Here is a 27,694-nt window from a genome sequence, read left to right as displayed (position 1 = left end):
ATCAATCTATTTTTCAGTCTATCATATGTGTTGGGTATGGCTGTCAATGGACAAGGCCTGGGGTTATCTTAGGCTCAGTTTTTGAACTGCACGTGCCGGCCCAGACTTATCAAAAATTTTATTTGCTAGGTCCTGCCCTGGACCATTGACAACCCTACTGATGGAGCCAAGTGAAGCTGCCCATGGGTTAGCTGCAGGTATCTATCCTTTGGCAGGTGTATTACTCTAACAAAATCAGCGCTACCTACCATGCCAGTTTACTATGTGTTGTTCTGTCAGTGTCCTGCCAGTATGATTGATAAATTGGGAAGAATTTCAAAGGAACCTCCTCTGGAAAGGGGTTAAAAATAAAAATAAGTTTCACCAGGTGGAGTGGGAAAAAGTGCGTAAGCTAAAGGATATGGGAAGATTAGGGAGAAGACATCTCAAAACTATGAATATTGCTGTGTTGGGAAAGTAGATGTGGAAATTTGGAAGATGGAGTCCATGGAAAACTGCGATATCTTCCAAGTCTGGGGTGTGTGGGAAGGTGGTTGGTTCACTGATCGATCGTCAGCATACGGAGCATCAAGCTCATGGAAAGTAGTCTCTCTAGGGGTGGAGGATCTTTTTAGGAGAGAAATATATTTTTCTTTAGGAAACGGCTCCCATATTTGATTTTGGTATGATACATGGTGCGGTGGTTGGCCTCTTTCCTTAGCCGTTCCCCATTTGTATATGGTGGTTAATGCGAGAAATGTCTTCATATCGCAGTGTTATTGATGCTTTGGGATCAGAAAGTGGAGTCTCCCATAGAAACCTCAATGAGAGAGAACTCCGGGAATTCATTAGTCTCATAAAACAGCTTCTATACTAGAGTCCTTCGGCCGGGAAGCATGATAGGTGGGTTTGGAGGCACACATTTCAGCCAGATTCTTTGTCAGATCATTCCATCATTTACACCATGGTGACTCCAGATCTAGGCCATTGAATCTGATCCCATCTATATGGAAGTTTCCTGTTCCTTCATGATTTCTGGCTTTTGGGGGGCTGTGGTGAAGGATAAGGCGCTCACAGTTGATCATTTAACGATTAGGCAGATGATAATTCATAAATGTTTGTATGTTGTGCCTGAGGGATGTAGAATCAATGAACCATCTATACATGCACTTTTGCTTTTGTTATTCAGTATGGTGCAGCTTTTCTTTGTTCTCGTTAAGGTTGAGTAGGTTACACCAAAATCAATTGAGGACCTTTTCCAGGTTTGGACTGAAGTTTGTAGAGGTTCAAACAGGAAGGTTTCATGGAGATTTACCTTTCTTGCTGGTCTACGGTCGATTTGGAGGGAGGCTAAATCGGTAATAACAGGATATTTCGGGATTTGATGTGCTCGTCTCTTGAGGAGTTTCCAAGAGCGAGGTGGTTATTAGTAAATAGGGCAATGGCTTGTAATTCTTTTCTTCTCTTTTCAGTTGGGGATTTCAAGGGTGCTTGTGGAGAGTCCTCTGTTTTATTTTCGAGCAGGTGATGCCTTGTCATCCTGTGTGTAGTTGTACCTCTTTTTCCTTCTTTTTTCTTAGAATATATCTGACTGCATTAAGAAAAAAAAAATGCTGCTGTTTCGAGCTGGCTGGACTGAGTTTCAAGTCAATTCAGCAAGTTTTAGAACTATGGTTTCAACCAAGCTAGAGCCAATAAAAAACTTCTATCCAGAGATGAGGATACAGTAACTGACAGTTACTTCCATGGTCTTTCTGAGCAAATTCTATACAAGACTTAAAAAGAATGGGCGAAAATGGGAGTTTCCTTGACAAAGAGTACAAGCTTTCATTTCTCATTCCCGTATATTCTGGTCATGGCACCAATTTCCATTATTAAAATTGACCAGATTTCTACAACTAACTTCGTTAACAGCATGAACATGAATTACAGAATACAACCGCAATGGAGCAGACAAGTCTTGTACAGATATGATTTATCTAATATAATTCTACAGAGATTACCTTGAAGAGTTGGCAGAAAGACATCTTCCACATGAGACGAGCTTCAGCAGAGAACGCGGTCTCCTTGTCTTGAATCTCAAATGTGGGAGCTGCAAAGAAAGAACTTCATCTGTGATCCAACGGATAGCAGTAGCATATCTAATTGTTTCCTATCAATTACTTCTCAGAAGGCAATTTATTTTCTTTTAATTTTACAATTATTTCTTAGAAAATCCACTCAAAACACTTCAATGTAATTGATTATTATGCTAGTCTAGCCAGGTGCTGAGTTTAGATTTTATATATATATATATATATAGAGAGAGAGAGAGAGAGAGAGAGAGAGAGAGAGAGAGGAATGCTCAGTTGCGCACCAGTTCTCACAAGTTTTTGTGAGAACTCATTTCCGGTGATATGAAATCAAAATCTGAACCGTCCACCTGATGCAGCACCCCATGAAACTCCTAGGGCCCAACTTTTACCCTGATCCAAAACTTTGCTAGGTCATGACGAAAGAGGGGCAAATCAAAGGAGGAAACTATTTCCTTTTTCCATGGCCCACCAGAGTTTTGTGTTAGGGTAAAAGTTGGGTCCTGAGGGTTTCATGGGGTGTTGCCTTAGGTGGACGGTTCAAATTTTGGGCTCATATCTCCGGAAATGAGTTCTCAAGAGAACTCGCGAGAACTGGTGCGCAGCTGAGCATCAACCGCCCCCTCTCTCTCTCTCTCTCTCTCTCTCTCTCTCTCTCTCTATATATATATATATATATATATATATATATATATATTCTAATGGGCACTAGATTTTTATTCTTAACTGATCTTAACATCACCCACCCACCCACAGAGAGAGAGACGGAGAGGGAGAGGGAGAGTGATGAGGGCATCCGAGCATCATACCAGAGGAGTAGGGCTGACCCACTCTCCTTATGGCCAGTTGATCATGACATGGGGCCCACTTGGATCAATTCACATTCCTAGCCACGTTAAAGACCGCATGTGCATGCATCTTTAAAGACCCCACACTGGAAAGATGCATGTGGGCTACATATAGGAGCTCGTTGGACACGATGATCGGATCATTAGATCATCATCATCGAACATCTTGATCATGGACCCCCATGGGCCACAAAATAGTTTAGTAGTTTAGATTATTTACAGGCTTTGTTATTTTTGGTATAGCTTATATTTGTGTTGACGTTAGGGAGTTAGGAACAACTTTTAATTCATTAAGCGTCTTTATATTGAAAATCTTATCCCAGAGCATCTTTTTGTAAAAGGCCTTTTCTGAGACTATAAAATAGAATCCGGGGGGGAGGCGCCCTAATGCCATTATTTTGGTATATATATATATATAAAAGCTTTGTGTTTTCTCTTCTTCACATGATTTGAAGAATACTTCATGTGATTTGGCACTTGGATGTAGTGTGATTTCATTCCCCATTTAATGGAGGTGCGAGGCTTCCATCTGCCATCTTCCTTCTCTCTTCCTTTCTATCCAAAAGTGGTATTTTTCCGAAAACTTTTTTCTCTCTTCTTCCCTTCTAATCTAAAACCATACAAATCTTCTTCTTTTTTTCAACTTTTCATCATCCAACTTCAACCCCAACCGAAATTGACCATTGAGGACCCCAAAATCCCTAACTTCCCTTCATCTAAAACCTTAATTTCCCTCTACCAATACTTAAATCCATCAATTCCCTTTAACCAATTCACCAATTTATACTTAATTTCATTTTTTCCTCAAATTCTAAAAAACCCCAATTCCAAAATCCCCAATTCCGATGAACCCTAAATTGCCAAATTTCAAAAATTCCCCTTCATAATCCTAATCATAAAACCTACAAGTCAGTCCTTTGAGTGTTAAGTGTGCCTATGCTACATAGGAAGTTCTATCCTTCCATCAAGCTTAGTTTTAATTGATTCATATGATTTATTAGTATGTGGGCATGTGATTTAGGTTAAATAAGATTTTATTTCCTATTGTTTACTCTTAATTACGTGGTGGGTTAGCATCTTTTGTTAAGTGAATTACTTTATAGATTTTTTCATAATCTCCATGTTGCATGCTAGCATTAAATCATGTGTCCTGCATAAGGGGGAGGAAGAGAGAGAGAGAGAGAGAGAGAGAGAGAGAGGTCTCAAGTCCAACCAGTTGGACCACAAGTTATAGTCCACCCAGTGAAATACTTCCATCATGTTAAGTGCATGCCTATTACAACACATCCAATAGCTTAGCCCCACCATGAGGATCAACTTACGCCAAAATCAGCCCTATCCACTCATCAAGTAGGCCACACCATAAAAGACAACGTCTAGCCATTGATAAATAGAAAACGCAAATGTAGCCTACTTGATGAGTGGATATGAATGATTTTTGTACTAGGCGATCCTGGTCAGAAGGCCAAGATATTGGATGGGTTGGATGCCGCATGAACTTAACAGGTTGGAAGTTATCTACTGGGTGGACCGTAACTTGTGGTCCAACCACTTGGACTTGAGACCTGCTCATATATATATATATATATATATATATATATATATATATATATATATATATATATATATATATATATATATATAGGGATATAAAACAACATACATGATTTTTCTAGTAAATATACATTGAAGAAGCATTGGAAAAGTAACATTGAAGTGTATAAAATACACACATCACAACCCATGTATTCTAGATATAGAAAGTAACATTGGAAAGGTAAAGTAAGATTCTCATAAAACACCAAAATGGTAACAAGCAAAATGTTCATTAGTTTTTGAGATATTTCAACTCCTTGGATAGAAAAAATACATGGACTCTAATGCAACATTGAACATTCAAAGCAAAGATGATATCAGTAGATTTTGTAACGTATAGGCATAATTATGCCTCGAAATCTTCCTGATCTCTACTTCAAGTCTAGCATCCTTGTAAGAGATGAGTATATGATAAAAATGGGATCTTTCAGAACAGTACCTTCCCCCGAGGTATTCTAGAAGCTTTCCAGCAAAGCAAGCTTCTTGATCTGGGTTCTAATCTCCTGAAAGACAAGAAACCATCAGATCCAACCAGCAGAGTAGAAGAAGATATTTTGGTACTCGATGACACATGGAAGGTAAGCACCATCACACTTCTCATGAATAACATAAAGAACTATATAGGCATTAACTAAAGCATGGAACTTCTCGATGCATGGAAACCTAAAGTTCAACTGTTTTTAACATATACTTGTATCTTGCGCATAAATCCCTTCATTTTGACCTAATCAAATCTTGTGACTTTCACAGAAATCCCTTCATTTTGGTCTCATGGAAATTGATCCCTTTCCTATTTATCAGCATGTCATTGTTAAGATGCTAAATGTTAGCACATAAGGTCTTCATATCATCATATGTATACTTTATCATTGGCTATTGTTCATGGCATATTATATAATTCTGGAGTATTATATATCTACTTTTTTGAACGGTAGTATTATACATGCATGCATTAGCAATTTAGCATATCATAAGTAACTTCTAATTTTAGTATCCATTAGCATGGTGCATTATTCGTAAGAATATATTTCTAATCTATAAAGGCCATGCTTCTTTTATGATACAACCTCAATTCCTCCATAAACTATGGCTCCATTGGAAGACACTATGACAATGCTTTGTGCATCCACTCTTAAGATGAACTTTGTCGATTCATGAAAAGCCAAGAATGACATCTCTGGCCAGCATTGTTTATAAAAAGATTTACAAATTGGTCAACACTGAGTCATAGACCCCTTTTTGGTACCAATTCGTGACTCATTTCATGAACATGGGGTCATCTTGGTCCCGATGCAGTTAAAGGTGTTAGGCCTGCACCAAGTGCAAGCGCCCCAAAAACATCCGAAATGCCTAGGCGTGCACCAGGAGAATCAAACCACAAATTATTATTATTATTATTATCTGTTAATCTTATCTCATACAGATTACACGCATACACACAGACATTGGTAATTTTGGCCCAAAACTAACTTTAAAACAATGAAGTGAAACCATTTGTTAAGTTATCACATCCATTGGACTGTAAGAAGACAAACAAAAGCTCAAATTGCTTTCAAGAAGTCCAATATGGTTATCTAAAACACTAATAGAAGAAGAAATGAAGAAAAAGAATATCAAAAAATGTTGTAAGGACTAAGGAGGCAGGCACACACATGCGGAGCAAAGTCTTTCCTCCCTCAATGGGTGTCAAAATACCCAAAGCAGACCTTTTGGAGGTACCCATGACATCATTTTGTGGGTGGCACACTGACGCATGTATGGATAGCAACTTGTATGAGGCCCAGGTGGCCCAAGCACCTCAGGAACACACTTGGTCCACCTAAACACATTCCCAGTTCACAGATCCATTACGAAAGAAGTGCAATCTTTCAAGATTGATCTGTGGAGGCAGGGGCATCAATCTGTGAAGACAGGGTGGTTTGCTAAACAAGAGTACGAGCTGACAAAACTCATAGCTTTTTTTAAGTTTAGGTTGAGAATCAGAAGCAGGAGCAACTAAAGTGAATGAATCCGTTGACTAATGTGAGTCTTCTCTCAGAACACAAGAAGACTTGTTTATTCTTAGAAATGTGGTAAATGAATGAATCTGTTAGCAACTCTAAGTTTAATGAAATCGTGGATCCCATCACCTGATTTCACACCGTCCATGAATGTCATCTCTTGACACAGGAAATAATGTGGTAAATGATATTTTTATGTAAAGGTTTAGCTCATATTGTCATGGCCTTATTTGCCCAAAGTTGAGAACATAGCTGCTTTATTTTTTTTGTTAATGATTAGAATAGTGAAAGCAGAACCAAATGAGAAATCATGAGGAAGAATAATCTTGCCATAATACTTACAAATTCTCTTGCTCAAGTTTTTCTGCTATAGAAATTGCTTTGCGTCTAGACCATCCACTTCGTTGTGTACGCCCTTCTGCCTGCTGAATTACATGTGCAAGGGATACTTTGCCTCTCACCAAGCTTTGTCTCTGTGGTTGTTCTCCAACTTTCCTTCCTTCTGTTTGAGAACCCAAGGTAAGCTGATGGGAAGATGCTGCTTCTTCTACCCAAACACTTTCCATACCTTTTTCCTCACGCTGTGGAATGTTAATCACATTTTCACTGCGATCATGTTCCTGCAGAGCCGCTCCTATTTCAACAATTTCACTCTTTGCAGTTTCATGGGAGTCAGAATTCAAATGTCTACCTTGAATAGAACCAACCCCTCTGGCGGATCTATCTTTTGGAAGTATTTTAATATGATTATCAGAACTAGTTTTCATTACCCTGTCAATGGTACTCATCTGAGTAGTGCCATTCTCAGAAGCTGGTAAGGTGAGTGGAACTTCTGCTTTTGTGTCCTTCCTGGATTCACATCTGATTTCAATAGTTACTGGAGAACCAAGAACAGATTCAAATGCTTGTAAAATGTATCCTCTGAACTTCTCTGCCTTGGATTTATTCACATGCGAGTTGAACATCAACTGCGCAGTTGGAGCTGAAGGGAAAGAAATAACAAATCAATCAGTGAATTCAAAGTTCAAATACAAGGTCTGAAAAAAAAGGCATGTTAATGTGGACGCTAAGAATCAGTAGTTTCAATTGAATCACAGGATGGTGTGATTGGAAACAAACCATCAGTTTGAAAGATGAATGAATTAACGCTATCAGGAATAGGAAGCTATAATAGCAGAATAAAAAATTTCAGCATGAGTATTCCAAAATCTCGGACACCATACTTGAACATATTATGTTTTACGATAGTCAAAGCTATAAAGGATTTAGTGCATGCATCAAGCCTAATATTGTTTTCCTTCAGTTCATTGAGAAAATATGCCTCCCGGCAGACTTGTCCATGCTTGCTAAGGTGTTTCAATACATGGTTCAGTCTGGGTTGTGGGTGAATTTCGTATGATATGATGAAAATTGGAAGAAATGTTCAGAAAGAAAAGGACAATAAAAGATTTAGGATTTTCATATGCTTTCAGTTGATGAGCAATGCCATATGAATCACAGGATGGCGTGATTGGAAACAAACCATTGGTTTGACAGATGAATGAATTAGCACTATCAGGAATGGGAACCTATAATAGCAGAATAAAAACTTCAGCATGAGTATTCCAAAATCTCAGATACCATACTCGAACATATTCTGTTTCACGATAGTCAAAGCCATAAAGGATTTAGTGCATGCATCAAGCCTAATATTGTTTCCCTTCAGTTCATTGAGAAAATAAGCTTCCCGGCAGACTTGTCCATGCTTGCTAAGGTATTTCAATACATGGTTCGGTCTGGGTTGTAGGTGAATTTCCTATGATATGATGAAATTTCGAAGAAATATTCAGAAATAAAAGGACAATAAAAGACTTAGGATTTTCATATGCTTTCAGTTGATGAGCAATGCCATATGTATCACAGGATGGTGTGATTGGAAACAAACCATCAGTTTGACAGATGAATGAAGTAACGCTATCGGGAATGGAAAGCTATAATAGCAGAATAAAAACTTCGGCATGAGTATTCCAAAATCTCGGACACTGTACTTGAACATATTCTGTTTTACAACGAGTCAAAGCTACCAGATAAACTCCAATTACAAAGGATTTATTGCATGCATCAAGCCAAATATTGTTTTCCTTTTCTTCAGTTCGTTGAGAAAATAAGCTTCCCGGCAGACTTGTCCATGCTTGCTAAGGTATTTCAATACATGGTTCAGTCTGGGTTGTAGGTGAATTTCGTATGATATGATGAAAATTGGAAGAAATATTCAGACAGAGAAGGACAATAAAAGATTAAGGACTTTCATATGCTTTCAGTTGATGAGCAATGCCATATGAAGGAGATTTACTGCATAAGAATATTAATACATTTGTTTGCAAGTGGTATGAGATAAAATCAGCATTGAAGCCAAATTTAAAACATCTGATGCAAACACACAGACAATTTAAAAGATCTTGAGTGAAATACTTGGCTCTATGAGGCTGTAAGGATCTGTTTGGTAGTAGGAAGCATAATATATTGGTAGGACCATTGCAGCAAACATGAAAACATTAAACCTTTTTCTCTGCACTTCATCTATCTTTTAACGTTTAAATTGGTGAAAATGTCCATGAGAAAAAAAATTCCACAAATTGTTAAGTTTTTTACTACTATGGTTTGATTGTTAAAAGGACAAAAGAAATGAAGGAACAGTTGCCTTCGTGGTGAATAGTTCATGACATTGTAAAATTTAGCTGCTTGAAGGAACAGCTTTAGACATTTGAGGCCTTCCACATGGTTGAAAATGGTCATGATAACAGTTCAAAAAACTCAACAGAATAACTTCAGATATTATAATGATTTAGATGTTGTGAGTGTTGTCATGACCGATCAATCATAATACAAGCAATGGGAAGATATTAGCAATGGTGTATGGATTTCGTAGCTTACCTGCACCAAAACTGACCGAAACCAGCTTTCCTTCTTCATGCATAAACTGCTTTAGTGGATTTATCTGAATCTTCTCAAGCACTGCCAACCAAATTTCTTCAATTTCCTTACGACCTTTACCAGGAATCTGCCCCCCACTTGCTCTAGTTACATCAGTAGACAATGCAGATGTTCCTTGAGTCACCACAGAATGTTTCCTTCCTCCAATATAGTTGCTGTGCACGACAACATCATTGGCGGTTCCACTGTCGGGCATCTCAGCCTGTTCAACATTGTCTCTCTTGCTGGTGTTTAGGACCATGGGACTATGATTAAAACTAGTATCTGTCGAAGAACTTGGCAACATGTATTGCTGATCCGGAGCAAGTTGAAGCAGTGCAGCTGTCAGCCAAGTTAGCCTGTCATTTGACATTCTCAACTGTTTTTCAGCTTCTGATAATGTTTTGAGAGCCTGACGCAATTTTTCCATATCTTCTTTGGATACTGAAATCAGCAGAACTAATTTATTATGAGAAGTAAAAGATAGAACAACTCGATATCATACTGAAACCTGAAAGCCAAATACTCTAATTATGATCTAATTTTAAATGGCATAGATAAAATGTATTGTTATATATGCAACAGAACAGACTATTAAGTAGTCGCTCATTCAGCAGGTAAATAAGGAAGCTAATATTGCTGCAGATAACCATGTTAAAGAGTAGGAATCCATAGCCATGGCTGTACTTGCTGCAATGAATTAAGATAAATGAATATTGATGAAAGAAAGGTGGAACAAGAATTTGGGACTCACATGTTGGTCGGCGGAAAAACTTTCTTCGTAGTCTTTCTCTGGTGAATACATAACTACCAGCAAGAATATCAGTTATTATAGTCGCAAGCTGTGACATCAATGCCAGAGGCTCCACTCCAGCTTCCATTATCTCTCTTAAATTCTTTACAGTGTTGACGGTGTCCGCGGATAATGCCAAATCAAGAAGATCCACCAATTTTTCATCAGAGATCAACCCAACCTGGAAAAGATTCAAATGAATTGAAAAACAGATTCCGGTCTAATATTCAAAACAGTAACTGACTTACTAATCAGGTAGTTGCACTCTGAGAATCTGTCAGTATGAAGCATCTTCACATATTCATCTACTCAAAATATAATTATTCATGTTGTCGGAAACTTAATACCAAGCTTATAAATAAGCTGTCAAAGGAAGATCTTTCCTAAGTAAAGAAAGAAAAAGTTTTTGACAAAGGACTACCGAGATGTCCAAGTGTGAAATGATCTCATGCTATTTTACTTGTACCAGTGATTTTGGCATTTAAGGAGCAGTTAAATTACACTTGTTACACAGGTAGTGATGCAGGACAATAAACCACTTGCTCTAAAAGCTCGAACTGTTAGAGCATGGCGAATCAATCCCTTTATCTCCATAGCCCGGGCCCCACATCTCATGGGTTAGGACCTCGGCCAAACCCCCCTCGTGGGCCCCAAATCACATGGGTACTGCCTCACACGGGCCGCCCACCCCGAGTGTGTCCCTGTATCCCACAGGCAACCCCACTCGAGCCCGGTGTGAAAATGCCCCTGCATTAGGTAGTCATGATACTTCACATCCTTGTCATTATGTTTCATGACTCCACTAGTCATATGCTCCTATATCGAACATGGCTAATCCCATTTTAGAAGGGCAATCAATACTTAGTTTCCAAGATCATAAAGGACATACACCAATAGCAGAAAACTGCGTATCTAACAATTCAACTATTCAAAATAAACCTTTACTCACAAAACTAGGTCAGAAACCAAGTTACACAACAGACGCTGTCCGTCAAACCCTTGTTCCAACTTCTTTCCTCCCCCCTCATCCATCATCAGAGGCATGTTTTCTGCACGTTTGAAGTAGTTGAAATATTTAAGGTGAATTCCTGGCATCAAGCATTTTGATCAGCTCTCCCATTTGGAGCTTAATACATCTAGCTAATTTGTGTGAGTGCATTATTCACAGCATCAGCTTATTTGAAACCTTGTAAACTCTAGCATAAGTTGTGTTTGAGAAGAAGAGAATACAATAATCTACAAATCAAACATGTATTGAGTGTGGCATTTTGTGTTGAATCTCCTATCATGTCACCATATGCCCCCTCAATAGATAAGGCTGTACTTCTAATACCTGCTCCTCAATAGAAAATGCAGATTTTATTTTATTTTTGATAAACTGTCATTGCAAAGAGAGCATCACCCCATGCAACCACTACATCATAGGGCCCTACTCACATTCTTTCCATGTTTTTTCTTTCCCATTTTCTTTCTCATTCATAATTTTTGTCTACCATATTTATTTCTTCTCTGCCCATAATTTCATTTCGTGGTCCACTTTCGTGATAGTCCTTGTTGTGAAGCACTTTGTCCTTTATTACATTCGTTAACAAGGGAAAATGCTTGAGGTGAGGATACAGATGAGATTCATTTAGAAGAATTCCTTTCAGTGAGTACGAGGATACAAGCTACTCCGAAGACAAGATGTCTTCTGACTATTCATTATCCCTTCCATAGCAATTGACAAAAGCAAACTTCATTTCTAGATCTTAAAAATGTCTTCCAACATGGAAACTGCAGAAGGAAGTTTCCATTGCTAAACCCTTGGGATTCACTCTACAAAAAAGAAGCTTGACTGGTCATCCAAAAAAGTAATATTGGTCCAAAGTGAGCTTCATGTGTACAGTTCTGAACATTCGTGAAGTGAACTTAAAGTTTTTTCAGGTCAACCACTTGGTACTTTATTTTTATAAAGAGATACTCCATAGAGAAGTGTATGCGAACAATATACAGGTAACCTGAGACAATTATTCAAAAGAACTCCAAGATTGAAGTTAACTGACGCCCATGGAAATTATAGAATCAACTATCTTGTAAGCAAATTAAGAAACGGTACTATCTGTCCCTCTGTTTGAGAGGGAGTATTGAAATTTGTAATGCCTTACACCCCATTATTTTCTACCAAAATTTCATTTTGTTTAATTAATTTGACCATACAAAAAGAAAAAGGTTGCTTCATGTGACAAACAAAACATTACCTGATGAGATCTTCTACAGCCCATGCTTACATGGTATGCAGATATTTTCACTAGAATTTCAATTGAATGAAAAAGGAATCACAGATATACATGAAAGATGATTCTTGTGTGAACAGTACACACCATGCAAGTATAAGTGAACAGATTATCGTGTGCTTCCCATCTAACCATAATTTTGAAGCATTAAAGAAAACCGTAAAAGTCAAAACACACCGATAAGTGAAACTGTCCTAGAAGACATGCAGCAAACAAAATATGACAGATCTCAGAACTTCAAAGGAATCTACCAGACATGATAGCCTTTCTTAGTAGAAGTTAAATACTGATGAATATAACAAAAATGAAGACCAAATTCTTAACCATGCCACTAACCCTTCCCTTGGAATCAGATATGCATACATTTTATTAAAAAGCAGTGACAAGGATAAAGAACTTACAAGCTCCTGAACCAGTGGAACTGAGATTCTCTGCCCAAGCAAATTCAGTTGGTCGAGGGTCATCTCAGCATCCCTCAATGACCCATCTGACCGTGATGCTATAAGTTTCAGTGCATCTTTATCAATTTCTAGATCTTCCTTGGTTGCAATCCATTGCAAAGTATAGATGATATCTGCATCCTTCAATTTCGGGAAAAAGAACTTCTGACACCTGGATACGATTATATGAGGCAAATGATCAAGACTCGTACTGACAAGGACAAAAACCACACGTCGGGGTGCTAGGTCAATGACCTTCGAGATGGCACTCCAGGAATCAGGGGGTAAAGTATCGCAATCATCGACAATGAACACTCTATACTGAGATGGCAATTGAGATATCTTCATGTTGTCAAGAAGATCAATCATACTCTCAAAGTCAAAATTACCAACAGGGCTCACTTCCAGCACATTTCGGCTCTTACCCAGGTCATGTGCAATGCATGAATTACAAATGCCACAGGGCTTGGGATGCTCTGGAGATTGGCAGTTTAGAGCTCTGGCAAATATGCGAGCGCATGAGGTCTTCCCTGTGCCATGAGGACCGTAAAAGATATAAAGAAGCCCAACTTTCCTTCTTACAACAGCATTTGAAAGAGCTTGTACCACCAAGTTCTGCCCTATCAGATCCTTGAAGGTTTTCGGCATGTACTTCTGAGTCAGACTTTTGTGTCTACCACGGCGGCGTCCTCTAGGGTTGCGCCGATCACCCGATCTTGCTTCAGAAGCAAGATCAGAATCTCGATCGTGCCTCAAACTGTGATTGGCGAATATACCAAGCTCCCCTGAATACTCGCGTGCCCAAACAGCATTTTCTGTGCTATCCTGTGAACCTGATGGCTCGATTAGTAGAGGAAGCGCCTCAGAATCAGATCTCGGGGATGAACTCGAGTGATCAGATGCCACCACAGCAATATCTGAATCATCTCTTTGGCCATGTGGAAGTGGGCCTGCTGCTTTCCTTAATCTCGATTCAGATAGCCCACAAGAAAAACTCCTTCCAGCCATGTCCAGAAATGTTTTACCTCTGTGGTGAATCCTTGACCAATTCCAAGGAATCCCACACCCATTTCGTGGAGCTCGCGTGACCTCAAGCTCAGCATCATCATCCTCTCCTTCCTCTATATAATATTTTGGGCGTGTTGAAGTACCTGGGGCTAATGAGTTTGAAGCCACTGACAATTCATTGGGAGCTCCAATATCCCTCGAACCAATAGAAACCCGAGCTCTCCTTGTGCTTCTGAACTTGCGTCTCTTCCCCCTATTCAATCCATTGCAATACCCACGGATGCTTGCTTCTGGTTCCTCGCTAATTTTCTCCACACTCACACGCCTTCCATGGCGCCGACTGCGGGAAGACTCTACATCCTCACTGTCTGCTGTACGTTCTTTCAATTGCTCAGAGAGGGTCTTAAGATAAACATTTGAACCATGATCATCCCCTTTCAGAGAAATCCTTTTATCTTTCGGTTCCACCTTCCGAGAAACTGAGGCATGGGCCCCTCCCGAATCCTGACCATCTCGTATAGGCCTCTCACTTCTGCCTGAAACATCACTTTTGCGATTTCTCCTGCTGGATTCCTCTCCTTTACTTCTTCTAGCATTCCTAACTTGATGTGTGCTACTACGGTCGCTAAAACCCACTCCGCCCTCACTCGCTCTGATTACTTCTGCGGCTGCGCCCTTTGATGTCACTAGACTAGCAACAGGGGGGGAGCTTCCCGACAATCTCCCAACTTCCCTCCGACGCTCTCCCCCTACAGACCTCCGCCCCCGGTGAAAACCGGCCTCCTCCTCCAGTTTCCTAGCCAAGGAATCAATGACAGAAGGAGAGTGCCACGAAGGCGGGCTAGTGGATGGGTCTCTGAGCGACCTCGACCTCTGCAGGACAATGAGGTCTCTCATCAGAGACCGCTCGGCCAAGATGGGGCTTTGCCGATGCATGTGGTTTTTCAAGTGGATGCAATTCGTCAAATGCACATGGTTGCGGAGGTGATCGCTGATGGCCCCATTCTCATCTTTGAGAAAGCTACCGCGGACAGGTCTGGTCATGATCAGAACCGAAATGGGCCCCACGGCAGAAATGGCGGTGAGTGGAAACAACCGCAGAAAGAATATTCAAGCATTTTGGGCTTCCACCAAAATGCCACAACCACCTTCGACCGTAACGGAACCGAACCATATTAAGAAATTCATTCCATCCAAACAACAACACTGATGCAATCAACACCAAAACCATTCCCCACAACCATCCAATTACAATCCCTCTCCGAGACGAAATCAGAGAGAAAGAGCAGCCATCTAATCTCCAACTGAAAAACACGAACTCAACCCCCACTCTTCACCAAAAATCAATCACCGAATCAAATCTCAACACGATAAAAACAAGTCAAAAAGCTTCGTTTCTTGCAACGGAAAGGACAAACATCAACTGGAATAAATCTGTAGACTCGAAACTCTTACTCTATGGAAAATCGCCGCCGTTGGTTATACCAGAAAACAGCAATCTTCTTTGATCTCGCATCGGAAGCTCTGCTATAACCAATGGATTCTATTCTCATCCCGAAAGCAAGCAACAGAGAATGGTTTATAGATCTCTTTCTCCCTCCCTCTCCCTCTCTCTCTCTCTCTCTCTCTCAGAGATGAAAAAGCGTCGCTTGAGCAGAGATTTGGAGAGTAGAAGAAGGGTAGAGAAGGGGACGGATGAAAAAATTCAGAGCACTGAAGGTGACAGTGAGCTGAGTTAAATTGAAAAACGACGGATACCTTTCTATCCGTTGCACTGCTCTTTTAGAGCGGATCTCACTGGCATTCACATGAGCTTTCACGTTCACGAGGGTTTCTTTCCCTTCGGAAGATGAGAGCGAGAGAGATGGATCCGGACAAAGAGAGAGAGAGAAGGGAACCCATGCTTTTCAAAACGGTGGTGCGTGTGTTTTTATTTTCCGTTTTGTTCTTTTATATTTTATGCTTATTTTTCGTGGGCCCACAATTGCGGAGGTTCTCTCGGAAGGCTCCTATGTTAGTTTTGCAACTTTTAGAAAATGATGGTGACTCTTTAAAATTACACATGGTGTAGTTTTCATGCAACCTCGACCGTCCAAATTGCTGAACAGCTGTGAATGGAGCATAACTGAAAATTTTCCCCAAGAAGATAGTTCTAAACAACTGATTTTGACCACTCATGATTATACCTTTTTCCATCCATTTGATAGCCGGTATTGGCATTGCTTGATTAGTGTGATCTGAAAATGTGATCAATGCCACGTTTGGATGGTCTGGATAGATGTAGATCAATGCCATGTTTGAGGACGTTGAGTCACCACCATTTTTTAAGTCGGTGTAAAAGTAATGCAGGAATGTGGACTTTTTTTTGGGTAAACTAGAGATCATGTCCCGTTGTGGCATAGGCGCATAAATTGTACTAAAAAGGAATTGAAAAATGGGATGGAAGCTGCTAGATGAACGGTCTAGATCATCACTTGGCTGGGCAGAAGGAGATGCCCTTCTAGTAAACAAAACGGGAAAAGAGAAGACACTATGTTTGTATAAACTCAAGTTAGAACCGCACAAATCAAGGGACCCTTATGGATGAACCTCCTCCCAATTACAGTCATCGGAGGGTTAATCTTACCGGCTTATTTAGACCTCTTATCTGTCAGTTTTATAACCATCCATTTAATGGTCACCAGTCATGATGTTAGGATTATACATTTTTTTGGTTGTCGGTCTATACTCCATCCATCCAGGGGCAGACTAAGAATTGGTCGGTCCAGATCATCTAACATGTGTGCCGAAACAAGCGCGGCGCAGTAGGCTTGTCAGCTCGTTTCGGAGGGACAGCGCCTCACACGTGCAAACATACTACGCGCGTACCGAATCCTGCGTATCAGGAGGCCTCCCCGACACGCCAGCACCCACCTCGATGCCGATCGGTTCTGAAAAAGATTTGTGGGCCCAACATGATGCGTGTTACTAGAGGCCACGAAAGCTTTGGATCAAGCTGTCCCTGTGGCTTTTTTTAATTATTTTTTTAATGTAATGTTAGCTTGTTAGTACACCCACTGTAAGTTCACGCTTCAGTGTTAGCCACTCCCAGGAATCGATACCAGGACCTCGGAGTTGAAACGAGTTATCTTTCATTCAGTTTACCACTTGAGGTATAGATCACGGTGTAGCTGTCCCTGTGGCCTATTCAACAGGTTGGATGGCAAATAAACATTACAGTGAGCCCTAGAAAGTTTTGACGGTTAGCGTTCAATCACCACTATTTTCCACTGGTGTGGTCCACCTTAGATTTGGATTTCTCCCGTCCCTAAAATAAGTTAAAAAACATGAACGGACAGCGTGGATAAATCACGTACACAACGGAGGCCAACAGAGCTTTTCCAGCACCAACCAGATCTGGTACCGTAGGGGTCACTGCCGAATCCGAATCCGACTTAGTTCCATGGCCCATAAATCAAGCAAGTCAAATCAGTGCGTGTACGGGAAGAATCCACAGTAAAAAAATACTAGCTAGTGGTCCACATTCGACGTACACCTGTGGCCCACCTTAATGTGCAGAACGACATTACGTTTGGAGCGAGCGAAGGCACAGTTCACCCTGGCTAATGAACGGCCTCAATCTCACACATGTTATGTCGGGGACTTCGGAAACAGTCCCATCGCATTCTTCGGAGAAATGCGGTGCAACTTTATGATACTGGCCGCTCGAACGTGACAACTCAGTACTGCGAGATCAAGCCTTTCATGAAGAGGGCCCAACAGATCTTATGAGCTTGGAACTATAAAAGAAAATCAGGCTGATCCGCTCATATTGTAATTAATATTTGTATACCGCTTCTAAACCGTCCATCTATTTTGTACAGGTATCATTGCCATATTGATAATAAGACTGGCCTTATTCTTACTCCGTTAAATATAAATTAGTATTTATAACTTTTGATCGGATGGGATCACATATCCTTGCATGAATTATCACGTGCGAGCGCGGACTACCAAAATAGTTGCACTTGCGGGAGTACACCCGGAAGCGCTTAATTCTCCCGTGCGACCGTAACAGATGGGTGGGATTTTAATGGGACCGATAGAAGAGATTTGCAAATCCACACGCAGGTGCATATATTAATATATCGCTCATCTGAAAGATCTGATCTTATCATTTGGTTTGAAATAATGTTTAACTCTTCCTATTCAAAACGCTAATATTCTTATTTGTCAGTTGGGGCCCAAAATTGTTTGAATTCAATTAACAGTTAAAAAAATTTCTCCAGCCATCCATTTGTTTTGGTATGTTGTGGCTCACAAGAAGTTTAAAATAAACTTATTTTTAGGCCAAGAAGTTACAAACAGTTTATCCACTTGATGAAAAGCTCAGATATCATGAAAGTATGATAATTTTGCACATGTGAGTGCGTGTGGATGTGCAGTGCTCCTACACGCGTGTGTAATAGGAAAGATCAGCACCCGCTAGAAATTATAGACCCGTTTGTTTATTTTGTGAGAGCGAAGGCCGTCCTACCTGTGCTTCGACCTCGTCACGCCCTCCACGGTCGCAATCACGTGAGTCCATCCAGCAAGACGACAAAATACTGCTGACTGATGTCGGTTGTCGCACGTGCCTAGCTTCCATGCCGTTGGCGCTCGAGTCGTCATTATTTCTAGGGAGACCGGAACGGAAACATGTCAAATCGAAGCCTGATTGGGTATTGAATCCCCTGGGCGGTAAGCCTCACGAGTTAGTTCACCACCGTTTTCATGCTCCTCACATATGCCACTCGTATACATAATCCAGACCGTCCTAACTGCGGGGAACATTTTGGATGGAGCATATGACGCTGATCAAGTAATCCTATCCATCTACTCAATAAAAATAAATTGAATACTTAAAATTAAAATATTGACTAGTGTAAATTTCACACGGTCATCTTAGGACTGTAAACAGTCTAGACTCTAGATGGTCGTACAACTTGACATGCGTACGGTTGATGTGTCACCATTTTTTAAAATATTGGTAAACTGCTACCGGACTGGTGTCTTAGATGGGATGGAATTGAATGTTATTGAATTGTATTAGATGTGATTAACATCATTATTACATAATGATTGCACGTTGGATAGTTTCATGGTACCGCTGCCATCCAATCCCATGTTAGTGATAAAAAAAAGTTTTCTACGATAATACACCAGATGAAACAAAATGATGTTCGGTGAACCAAGGAATTGCAATCAAGGGACTAAATTCAAGGGACAAAACGGGTCGTTGCTCTTACTCTGATGGTAGGCTCTCATGAGTTTCAACACATGGGGTTCAAGTACCTATAGGTGGTGAAATTCCACCAGCGTGAGTGTATGGGGGTGTGTGCCTGTGTAAAAAATAAATAAATAAATAGATTGTAACCGATGTCATTCACTTATACACTTATATGATTAGATTGTCATGTGTAAATGGTGTACATGAACGATGGCTTGGATAAACACATGCATCAATGTAAGGTCTACATGTGTAGTGGATTTCAAAATCCACTTAAATCTGGCATGTAATGATTGCAATTCCATATGAGTAAATATAATTCTATCCCACCTAATTCCAACCTTTTCTATCCTCTCCAAATTATGGATGGAATTGTGCGGACCAAATGCAATTTTATCCCACCTAATCCCATGCACAAAACACTCCTTAAAAATGGACACGAATTGCGTCCTATCCCGCCCGTCTCCCGCTGGGAATGAGCAACAACTTTGAGAGGCCACTGTGATGTATGGGTCCTATCCACAACGTCCATTCATTTTTTCGTATCATTTTAGGGGATAAAACAAAAAAATGAAGTATATCCAAGGCTCAAGTAGACTACACAATGGGGATTAAACTCTTCCTGTTGAAAACTTCTTGGGGGCCACATAAGTTTTAGATGGATCTGATATTTGTGTTTTCTCTTCATCCAAGTCTATGAAACTTTATGAATAGGTTGGATGGAAAATAACCATCACGGTAGGTCTTATAAAAGTTTCAACGGTGAGAATCATTATCAGCGCTGCTTCATGTGGTGTGGTCCACTTGAGCCTTGTATATGGCTCGTTTTTAGTTTTATCCCCTAAATTGATATGAAAAAATGGATGGATGGTGTGGATAAGACCCATACATCTAAGTGGTCACTCAAAGCTGCTCCCCGTTCCCGGCTGGAGACCGGCGGAATGGGACCCAATCCTAAGGGACCATTTGGCGCATGGTGTTATATGAGATTAGGTGGGATGGAATTACATTTGGTCCGTGCAATTCCATCCATCATTTGGAGATGATGGAAAATGTTGGGATTACATGGGATGGAATTGCGTTTAGTACCATGGGATTGCAATCGGTTACATGATGTATTTGGGTGGATTTTGAAATCCACTACACATGTGGGCCCTACATTGATGCATGCATGCGTTTATCCATGCCGTCCATCCATATACATCATTTACATGTGACATTTTTGTTATATAAATATATAAGTGAATAACATCCGTTGTGAATTTGGTCCGTTGATTACAATTTCATGGTCTACCAAACATAATTTTGCTTAATCTGGTGTATTCCCATAGAAATTTTTTTATCCCAAACATGGGATTGGATGGCTACAATACCATGATATTTCCCGATGTGCAATCATTTTGCAATAACAATGTTAATCCCATCTAATACAATTCAATACCATTCAATTCCATGGACCAAACAGGCCCTAAATAAAATAAAATAATGTAGTGTTCGGCTACATCATTGCATCATTAGGGAAGCGGATTGGCTGGTGTACCCCACACCAGTTATATAGCAGGTGTAAATACATGTCGTGTGATCTTATGTCCATTGAAAATTTCTAACGGTGTTAGAGAAGTTTTGGATAAAGTTGATATTTATGTTTTTCCTTCATTTACGTCCACGTGATCTTATAAACAAGTTTGATGATAGATAAATATCATTAGGTTCCTTAACAAGGTTTTAATAGTCTACTTGAGCTTTGGATATACTTTAATTTTGAGCTGATGCATTAAAATTAGCTTGCAAAAGAATAGATAGAGGGATACTCACTTACTCGGTGCGTATGGGCTTAAAACATCTGATTCTATTCACGTCCGAGGCACAGTACTCCATCATTTCTCAGTAAAACAGCTTAAATAGGAGTTATTTGATACGCCTAAGGAACATGTGATCACATAAACATACACATCGCCAATGTTCAGGTGTTTCACCATGGTTAGGGAAGCGGATGGGCTGGTGTACCACACACCAGCTATATAGATGGTGTAGATACATGTGGTGAGAAGACGAGCGCCGACGCTCCATGTACGAACGGTTCAAAGGAGATCAAAGTTACATGAAGCCTACAATGATGTATTTATTATATCCACATCGTTCATCAATTTTTCAAGATCATTTTAGAATATTATGCAAAAAATGAATCATATCCAAAGCTCAAATGGACCACACCAAAAATAGCACCAGGGATAATGCTTTTCCCCCTTAAAAAATTCGTAGGGCCCACCATAACATTTATTTTCCATCTAATTTGTTCATAAGGTCAAAAATACCGGGATGAAGAGGAAAAACAAATTTTATATTGATTGGAAATTTCCATGACCCCAAAAGGGTTTCAATGGTAGACGTTCAATCCTACACTTCTTTTTGCAGTATGGTCCACTTCATCTTTAGATCTGTCTTATTTTTAGGCTTTAAGGCTTACAATGAGCTCATCAAATGGATGGACGGTTTGGATATAACACATACCTAATGATGGGACAAACTTGCTGACATTAATACATCAGCTATATAGCTATGTGTGTGGTACGCCAGCCAATCCGGTTCCCATGGTTAGGTCGAACCACGACCTCAATATTGAAAGACGTAGAGTTTACTAATGAACCATGAGTAGGGACCCATATTACAGCCTTGGTTGTATGAACTAACAGCTTCGAATTGCACTTTGAACGGGCACTCTTCCTCCCCATGGAAAATACTGCTAAAGCCCAGCAACAGACAGAAGCCACATTGTAGTTTATAGAACAAGAGGGTCCCATTTTATAAACGGCAATGATGGAATTCTTTTGGATTACATGTAGGGGACCCCAAAGTCGAGCTCAGCGTGCACAAAGCCTTGTCATGTCACACAATGATGGGTGGAAGGTGAGATTGCCAAACGATTAGTGATGATAATTAACTAACAAAAGTCATCATTGCACCATGCATGCATTACATGCATGTCGACATAAATGTCCCCCATTGTGAATATTCACATGGACAAAAACAGTTTATTCCAACTATCCCAATGATTTATCCGTCGTATTAACGGTTTGTTAAACTATATGTGTAGTTGCAAAGAACTATGCTATGCATCAAAACTATATGTTTAGTTGCAAAGAACTATGCTATGCATCAATTATACATGGAGATCAAATAGGCTAGACATCGTACCTTGTTGAGATGCCATCGTTATAGGCTTGGTACTGTATTCTTCTACACCTTACATCCTTGAAAAAATATTGGGATGTAGAATTAGGACCGGTTTATATAGTTTTAGAGAACCGGAGAGTTTGACATCCATCGAAACTCTTCTCCCTAATGCTCACACGAATTTGGTAATCCCAGTTCAACTAAAACATTATACGTGTATAATAATTGTAACACACCATCCCCTTACACGATTTTGCATATATCACAATTGAGTGGGTTCTAATAGTACTCTTGATCACACTATTCAACCCTTGGGACAATTTAGACTACCAACTTTATAGAATTCTTACACGATTTTGAAGAGATTGTTGTTGGTCCAAATTCAGTGAGTGACATTGGATGATCAAGATCTTTCGATTAATTAGATTCTCTAGATATGATCCATTCATTGGGATTACAATTTGAACAGCCAAGGTTGACCTACAATATCCACCTATATATGCCACGTTTCAAGGGGATGATGTCACGCCCCGAACTCGGAAACCGGGCTCACAAAATTCCCGATCGCCGAATCCGGCGCCGACAGCCTCCGTAGAATCCCATTTTCGGATCCCGGCACCCATTCACCAGGTTCCGATCCTGGAATACTACAAGGAGGATTTCAAGTCATCAGTCTGATTCATAATGAGCATAACAAAAGCATAACCCACAAACAATAACCACAAGAACACCACCACAAAATCCACTATGATCAAAAACTTTTGAGTACAATGCGGCAGAAAGGGGAAATACAATGCAACAAAAGAAACAAAACTCCAGAAGCTCGGCTGCACGCTCCAACTATGGCCAGACTATGGCTGCGACTGCGTCCTGGCGTCACCTGCACGCATCAATCGTGCATAAGCTTATAGAAAGCTTAGAGGGTGGTGTAAGTGTGTGCGCAATATAAACGTGCTCAAAATGCAAGGTCAGAGTGATGCGGAATCATGGTGATGAGCACATGAATGCAATCAGCCATACCAAGGCTATGCGGTACAAGATATGAATGCTATCGGCCATACACAGCCATGCGATGCGAGATGCAACTCAAGCATGCCAATTCTCAACATGTATCAGTACAGTTTTCATTCTGGATAATCACCGGGGTTCAATACACTCCAAATGGCACTGTCGCTCTCCTAGCCGCACAGTCCAAATGAGCGTAAGAAACCTCACTATCCGCCTGACCAATAGTCTGCCAATACCTATCCGGCACGTCGATAGCGGACCCATTCGCGAGCTGGTCAAACTCAGCCTAGTATTGCCCCCTACCCTCGGGCGAGTAAGGCCACACTCATTTCCAACCGACCACGACACAGTGGGAGACGCGGCCTCTTGGTATTCGGCCCTCGTGCGCTCGTATATCCACTCGGTCTCGACGTTGGAGTCATCCTCTGGTACCATTGGGTTTAGGGATTTTCACCCAGGGACATCTATGGTGCCCGTATGCTAGAACCAAACATTTTCGGTATCCAATCCAGCCACCCACAATGTGTCCGTGGAGGCTATGGCCCTGGTGTCACTAGGGCATATAGTAACTACAATCACACAATGCAAGTGCATGAGTCACACTACCAGTCATACAATAGTCCTGCGTAACCCATGCGCTCATACTGGGCAACTCCGCCTATCAGGGAGCTCGTAACAGTCTGCTCGAAGGCATGTGCTATGATCAATCACTCCTCATACCAGTCATACATATGATGCGTATGATGATAAATCATGGATCTATACTAAACATGCATATAGGGATGGGCTCTGCGTATCACAGAAATGGGCCTAGACGGCCTGCAGAGTATAAGTATGGACCTATCAGTGGCCTTAAGGAGTGTGACAATGCGGACATTTAACCAACATTGTCCTTACAATGTGGACGTCAAACCAACATTGTTCCCAAGGCATAGCCCGCCATAAAGTACCATTACACAAACCATAGGAAATCACACATTGCAATGGACTAATATACATCTCATTGGGCCTCGACCCATAGTGCTCAGATACATCAAATGGGCCATCTCATATGGGCCTTATATAAGTCAAGTGGGCCGCATTAGTGGGCCTTATGTACATTGCAATGGGTCATACTCCATGAGCCTTTGAAAACATCACAATGGGTCTCGTAACATGGCCCTTATATATATCAGAGTGGGCCTCGACAACGGGCCACCAATACGTCGAATGGGCCTAACCTCATGGGCCTTATATATATATCAAGGTGGGCCTCCCCAACGGCCAGAAATACATCAATATGGCTCCATCACATGGGCCTAGGGCCCACCATAATATTTATTTGAAATCCAACCTATTCATAAGGTCACACCGGCCAGGGAGGAGGGGAACAACAATTTTCAGCTTGATCTGGAACTTCTGTGGACCCAGAAAGGGTTTCAATGGTAGAGTTCAATTCACACTGTTTCTTGTGATGTGGGCCGCCCGAGCGCTGGATTGGCCTGATTTTTGAGGGGGGTCCATGTCAAATAGTGGTCCACCAAATGGGCGGCGTAGATACAAAATATACATCATGGTGGGGCCTGCCTGAGTAGTCCACCATTTCTTTCTCTCTCTCCCTTTTCTTTTAAAGCATTAGCACTTTACGTTGTAAACGTCCAGCGTCCCTGGACGCTGGACGACTTCACAATCACTTCATTGTGGTGGGCCCCACGTGGACGTGGCCCACCAATATAAATAAATAAATATATATATATATATGATATATACCTTATATTATATATGTATATAAATACATATTATATTATATATTATATACATGTATTATATAAAATATAACATATATGTGTATATATATATATATATATATATAAAGATGTATTGGGCCCATCCAAACAGTGGATGGTGCGGATCATCACCTATAATAGAGTGGGCCACACCGTCTGATGTAGATGGACGGGGAAGATGTAACACATATTGGTGGGATCCATACCATTACAAAGAGAGAAAGAGAGAGATAAAGGGAGATATACGGTGAGATAGAGGAACCCCGCCACTATGGGCCCTCTTGATTAGATCACATACATCCAAATGGGTCCCACCAACAAGTGGGCCCTAAAATTTAAAATAATGGAAAATCACCCACCTTATCTTCCTTTTCCTTGCTCCCTTGGACTCCTTAGCTCCTTACCTTCACTTTTAATGGAGGTTGATGAAAGATGAATGGTTGAGATTAGAGATGAGAGGGTGGGCCACACTTGAAGTTGAGAGGGAGTGTTGGATGAGTGAAATTTCTCATGGGATTTGGAAAATTTGCTAGAGAATGAGAGGGAGAGATAGAAATAATGGGTGGAGGGATGGGTGGAGTGATGGTTGTAAGAAAGGAGTGATGAGGGGTATGGTTTAGTTTGAAATTGGTGGAGAAGAGGGATGGTTGAGGTTAAAAATGAGAAAAAGAGGAATGGTGAGGTGGAAAGATGGTGGACTTTTGGAAAAAGAGGGAATGGGTGAAGTACTTTGAGGTATGGTTGCATTTATGGTTAATTAGTGGGACTAATTGTGTAGAGATTCCCTCGAAATCCGCAACGCGCGGTGTTTCTTCGGAATAAACGCTGATCGGCATCTTCTTACCTGGGTATCGGTTCGGTGCGCAAGTCACGGCGTTGGAACCGCGGCGACGACGCGGTCGCTATGATAAAACTTTCGGATCAAGCCGACGTCGGTGCGCGGGACCTGGCTTAGGATCGTGCGCAAACACCAAATACGGTGCGAAGGTTGCCGGAATTTGACCGGAAGGACCGCGGAAGCTAACGGAACAGTACGGATTAGGACACGGGTCTTACAGATGAGTTGCCACAATTTAATAAATTGTGGCAAATAATTTCATCCATCCTTCTGAAAGTGAGCCACTGTTTGGTTTTCCAATTACAATGGTATTTGTGAAAACAAGTAATGACTACATATTCTTCGAGTTGTGATGCAGGGAAGTAAGTTATATGTTTGCTTTTTAGGGTTAATGATGAAAATGAGTAATAATTAATTATTGTTGGAGCTGTGTAATAACATTGTTTACATTTAGGGGTTGTTTGATTTTCTAATTGCAATAGTAATTCAAGGTAAATGGGTGATAATTATTTACCTTTGAATTTTTTATTGCATTTTCAAGGTGATGTTGACTGTTGCCTTTATTTATAGCAGTCTCACGTCATCCAAGGAAAAAGCCATTACTTTTTTGGGGTCTACCATGATATAATTGTCTTATCCACACCGTTCATCCTTTAGCCAGCTCATTTTAGGGCATGAGCCGAATAAAGAGACGGATCTAAAGCTCAAGTGGGCCACACTATAGGAAACAATAGGAATTGAGCTCTTATTATTGAAAGCTTTTTTAGGGCCCTAGAAGTTTTGGATCAAGCTGATATTTTTGTTTTCCATTTATCCATGGCTCTGTAACCTTATGAACAAGTTGGTGACAAATAAACATCAATGCGAGCCCTAGGAAGAAAATAACTTTCAATGGCTGACGTCTTTACAATCATTATCTCTTAAGGTGTGGTCCACTCGACCTTGGAATTTGCCTAAATTTTGGACTCATATCCTAAAATTTGTCATTGAAATGTTTTGGAGTGGATAAGTCACATACATCACGATGAGACCCCACAAGTTTAAATTGGCAATAACATGGTTTTTGTGGACCGATTTTCGAGATGTAATGCCTCGCTAATTTCAAATCGGTGAAGTTAGTCATAATTACTTATTTACACATATTTACTAAGAAAATTTAAAATCAAAGAGCCCTAACTACAATGGCAAATTTTCTATCATTATATGTTTCATAAAAGAAAAACACAATAAAAATCATATTTTATAATATAAAAATGTTATAATTTTATTTATAAATGTATTTAATTCTTAGTTTATGAGTTATAATTTTTATTTAAACAAATACCTTAAAATAATTGATAATGGCTCAATTACCTTATATTACATGAGAAATTGGAAAGCCAAATGCAAAGTATATCCATGTTCAATTTACTCCATCTATCAGTTTATTGAGCTCATGTTAAGATGTGAGCCAAAAAAATTAAACAAGCCTAAAATTCAAATGGGCCACACCATAAGAAGCGGTGGGAATTGAACGCCCACCATTGAAACCTTCTTGGGCTAGGGAAGTTTTGGACCAGGTCTATAGTTTTCGTTTTCACTTCATCCTATTAGGAATCACCTTTATGAACTAGTTAGATGGCAGGTAAACATCACGGTTCGCCCCATCAAGGTTATTGGAGACTATTTTGTCCATATTGTGGTGTGCATCACTTGAGTT

General features: G+C 40.4%; 1 protein-coding gene across 1 annotated transcript; it reads right to left on the bottom strand.

Moving 5' to 3' along the window:
• Positions 1–1,701: 1,701 nt before the first annotated feature.
• LOC131240956 (protein STICHEL-like 3) lies at positions 1,702–15,865 on the bottom strand. The gene is made up of 6 exons (XM_058239521.1): positions 12,915–15,865; positions 10,202–10,421; positions 9,409–9,891; positions 6,838–7,477; positions 4,935–4,998; positions 1,702–2,071 (listed from the first exon to the last, which is right to left on the bottom strand). The coding sequence occupies exons 1-6, from the start codon at positions 15,003–15,005 to the stop codon at positions 1,979–1,981; spliced, it is 3,591 nt and encodes a 1,196-aa protein (XP_058095504.1). The 5' UTR covers positions 15,006–15,865; the 3' UTR covers positions 1,702–1,978.
• Between the last annotated feature and the right edge of the window lie 11,829 nt (positions 15,866–27,694).

The sequence above is a fragment of the Magnolia sinica genome, chromosome 3 (assembly GCF_029962835.1).
Source record: "Magnolia sinica isolate HGM2019 chromosome 3, MsV1, whole genome shotgun sequence".
NCBI lineage: Eukaryota > Viridiplantae > Streptophyta > Magnoliopsida > Magnoliales > Magnoliaceae > Magnolia > Magnolia sinica.
The sequence above is the reverse complement of the archived record's forward strand: the minus strand, read 5'-3'. Positions and strand labels throughout refer to the sequence as shown.

What these genes read in the sequence shown, in the direction of transcription:
- LOC131240956 (XM_058239521.1), bottom strand. Translation starts at nt 15,005, where the DNA reads ATGACCAGACCTGTCCGCGGTAGCTTTCTCAAAGATGAGAATGGGGCC. An exon ending in GTTTTTCCGCCGACCAACAT is followed by an intron (nt 9,892 to 10,201) that starts GTGAGTCCCAAA and finishes TGCTGATTTCAG; the next exon opens with TATCCAAAGAAGATATGGAA. An exon ending in TTCGGTCAGTTTTGGTGCAG is followed by an intron (nt 7,478 to 9,408) that starts GTAAGCTACGAA and finishes CTTTCCCTTCAG; the next exon opens with CTCCAACTGCGCAGTTGATG.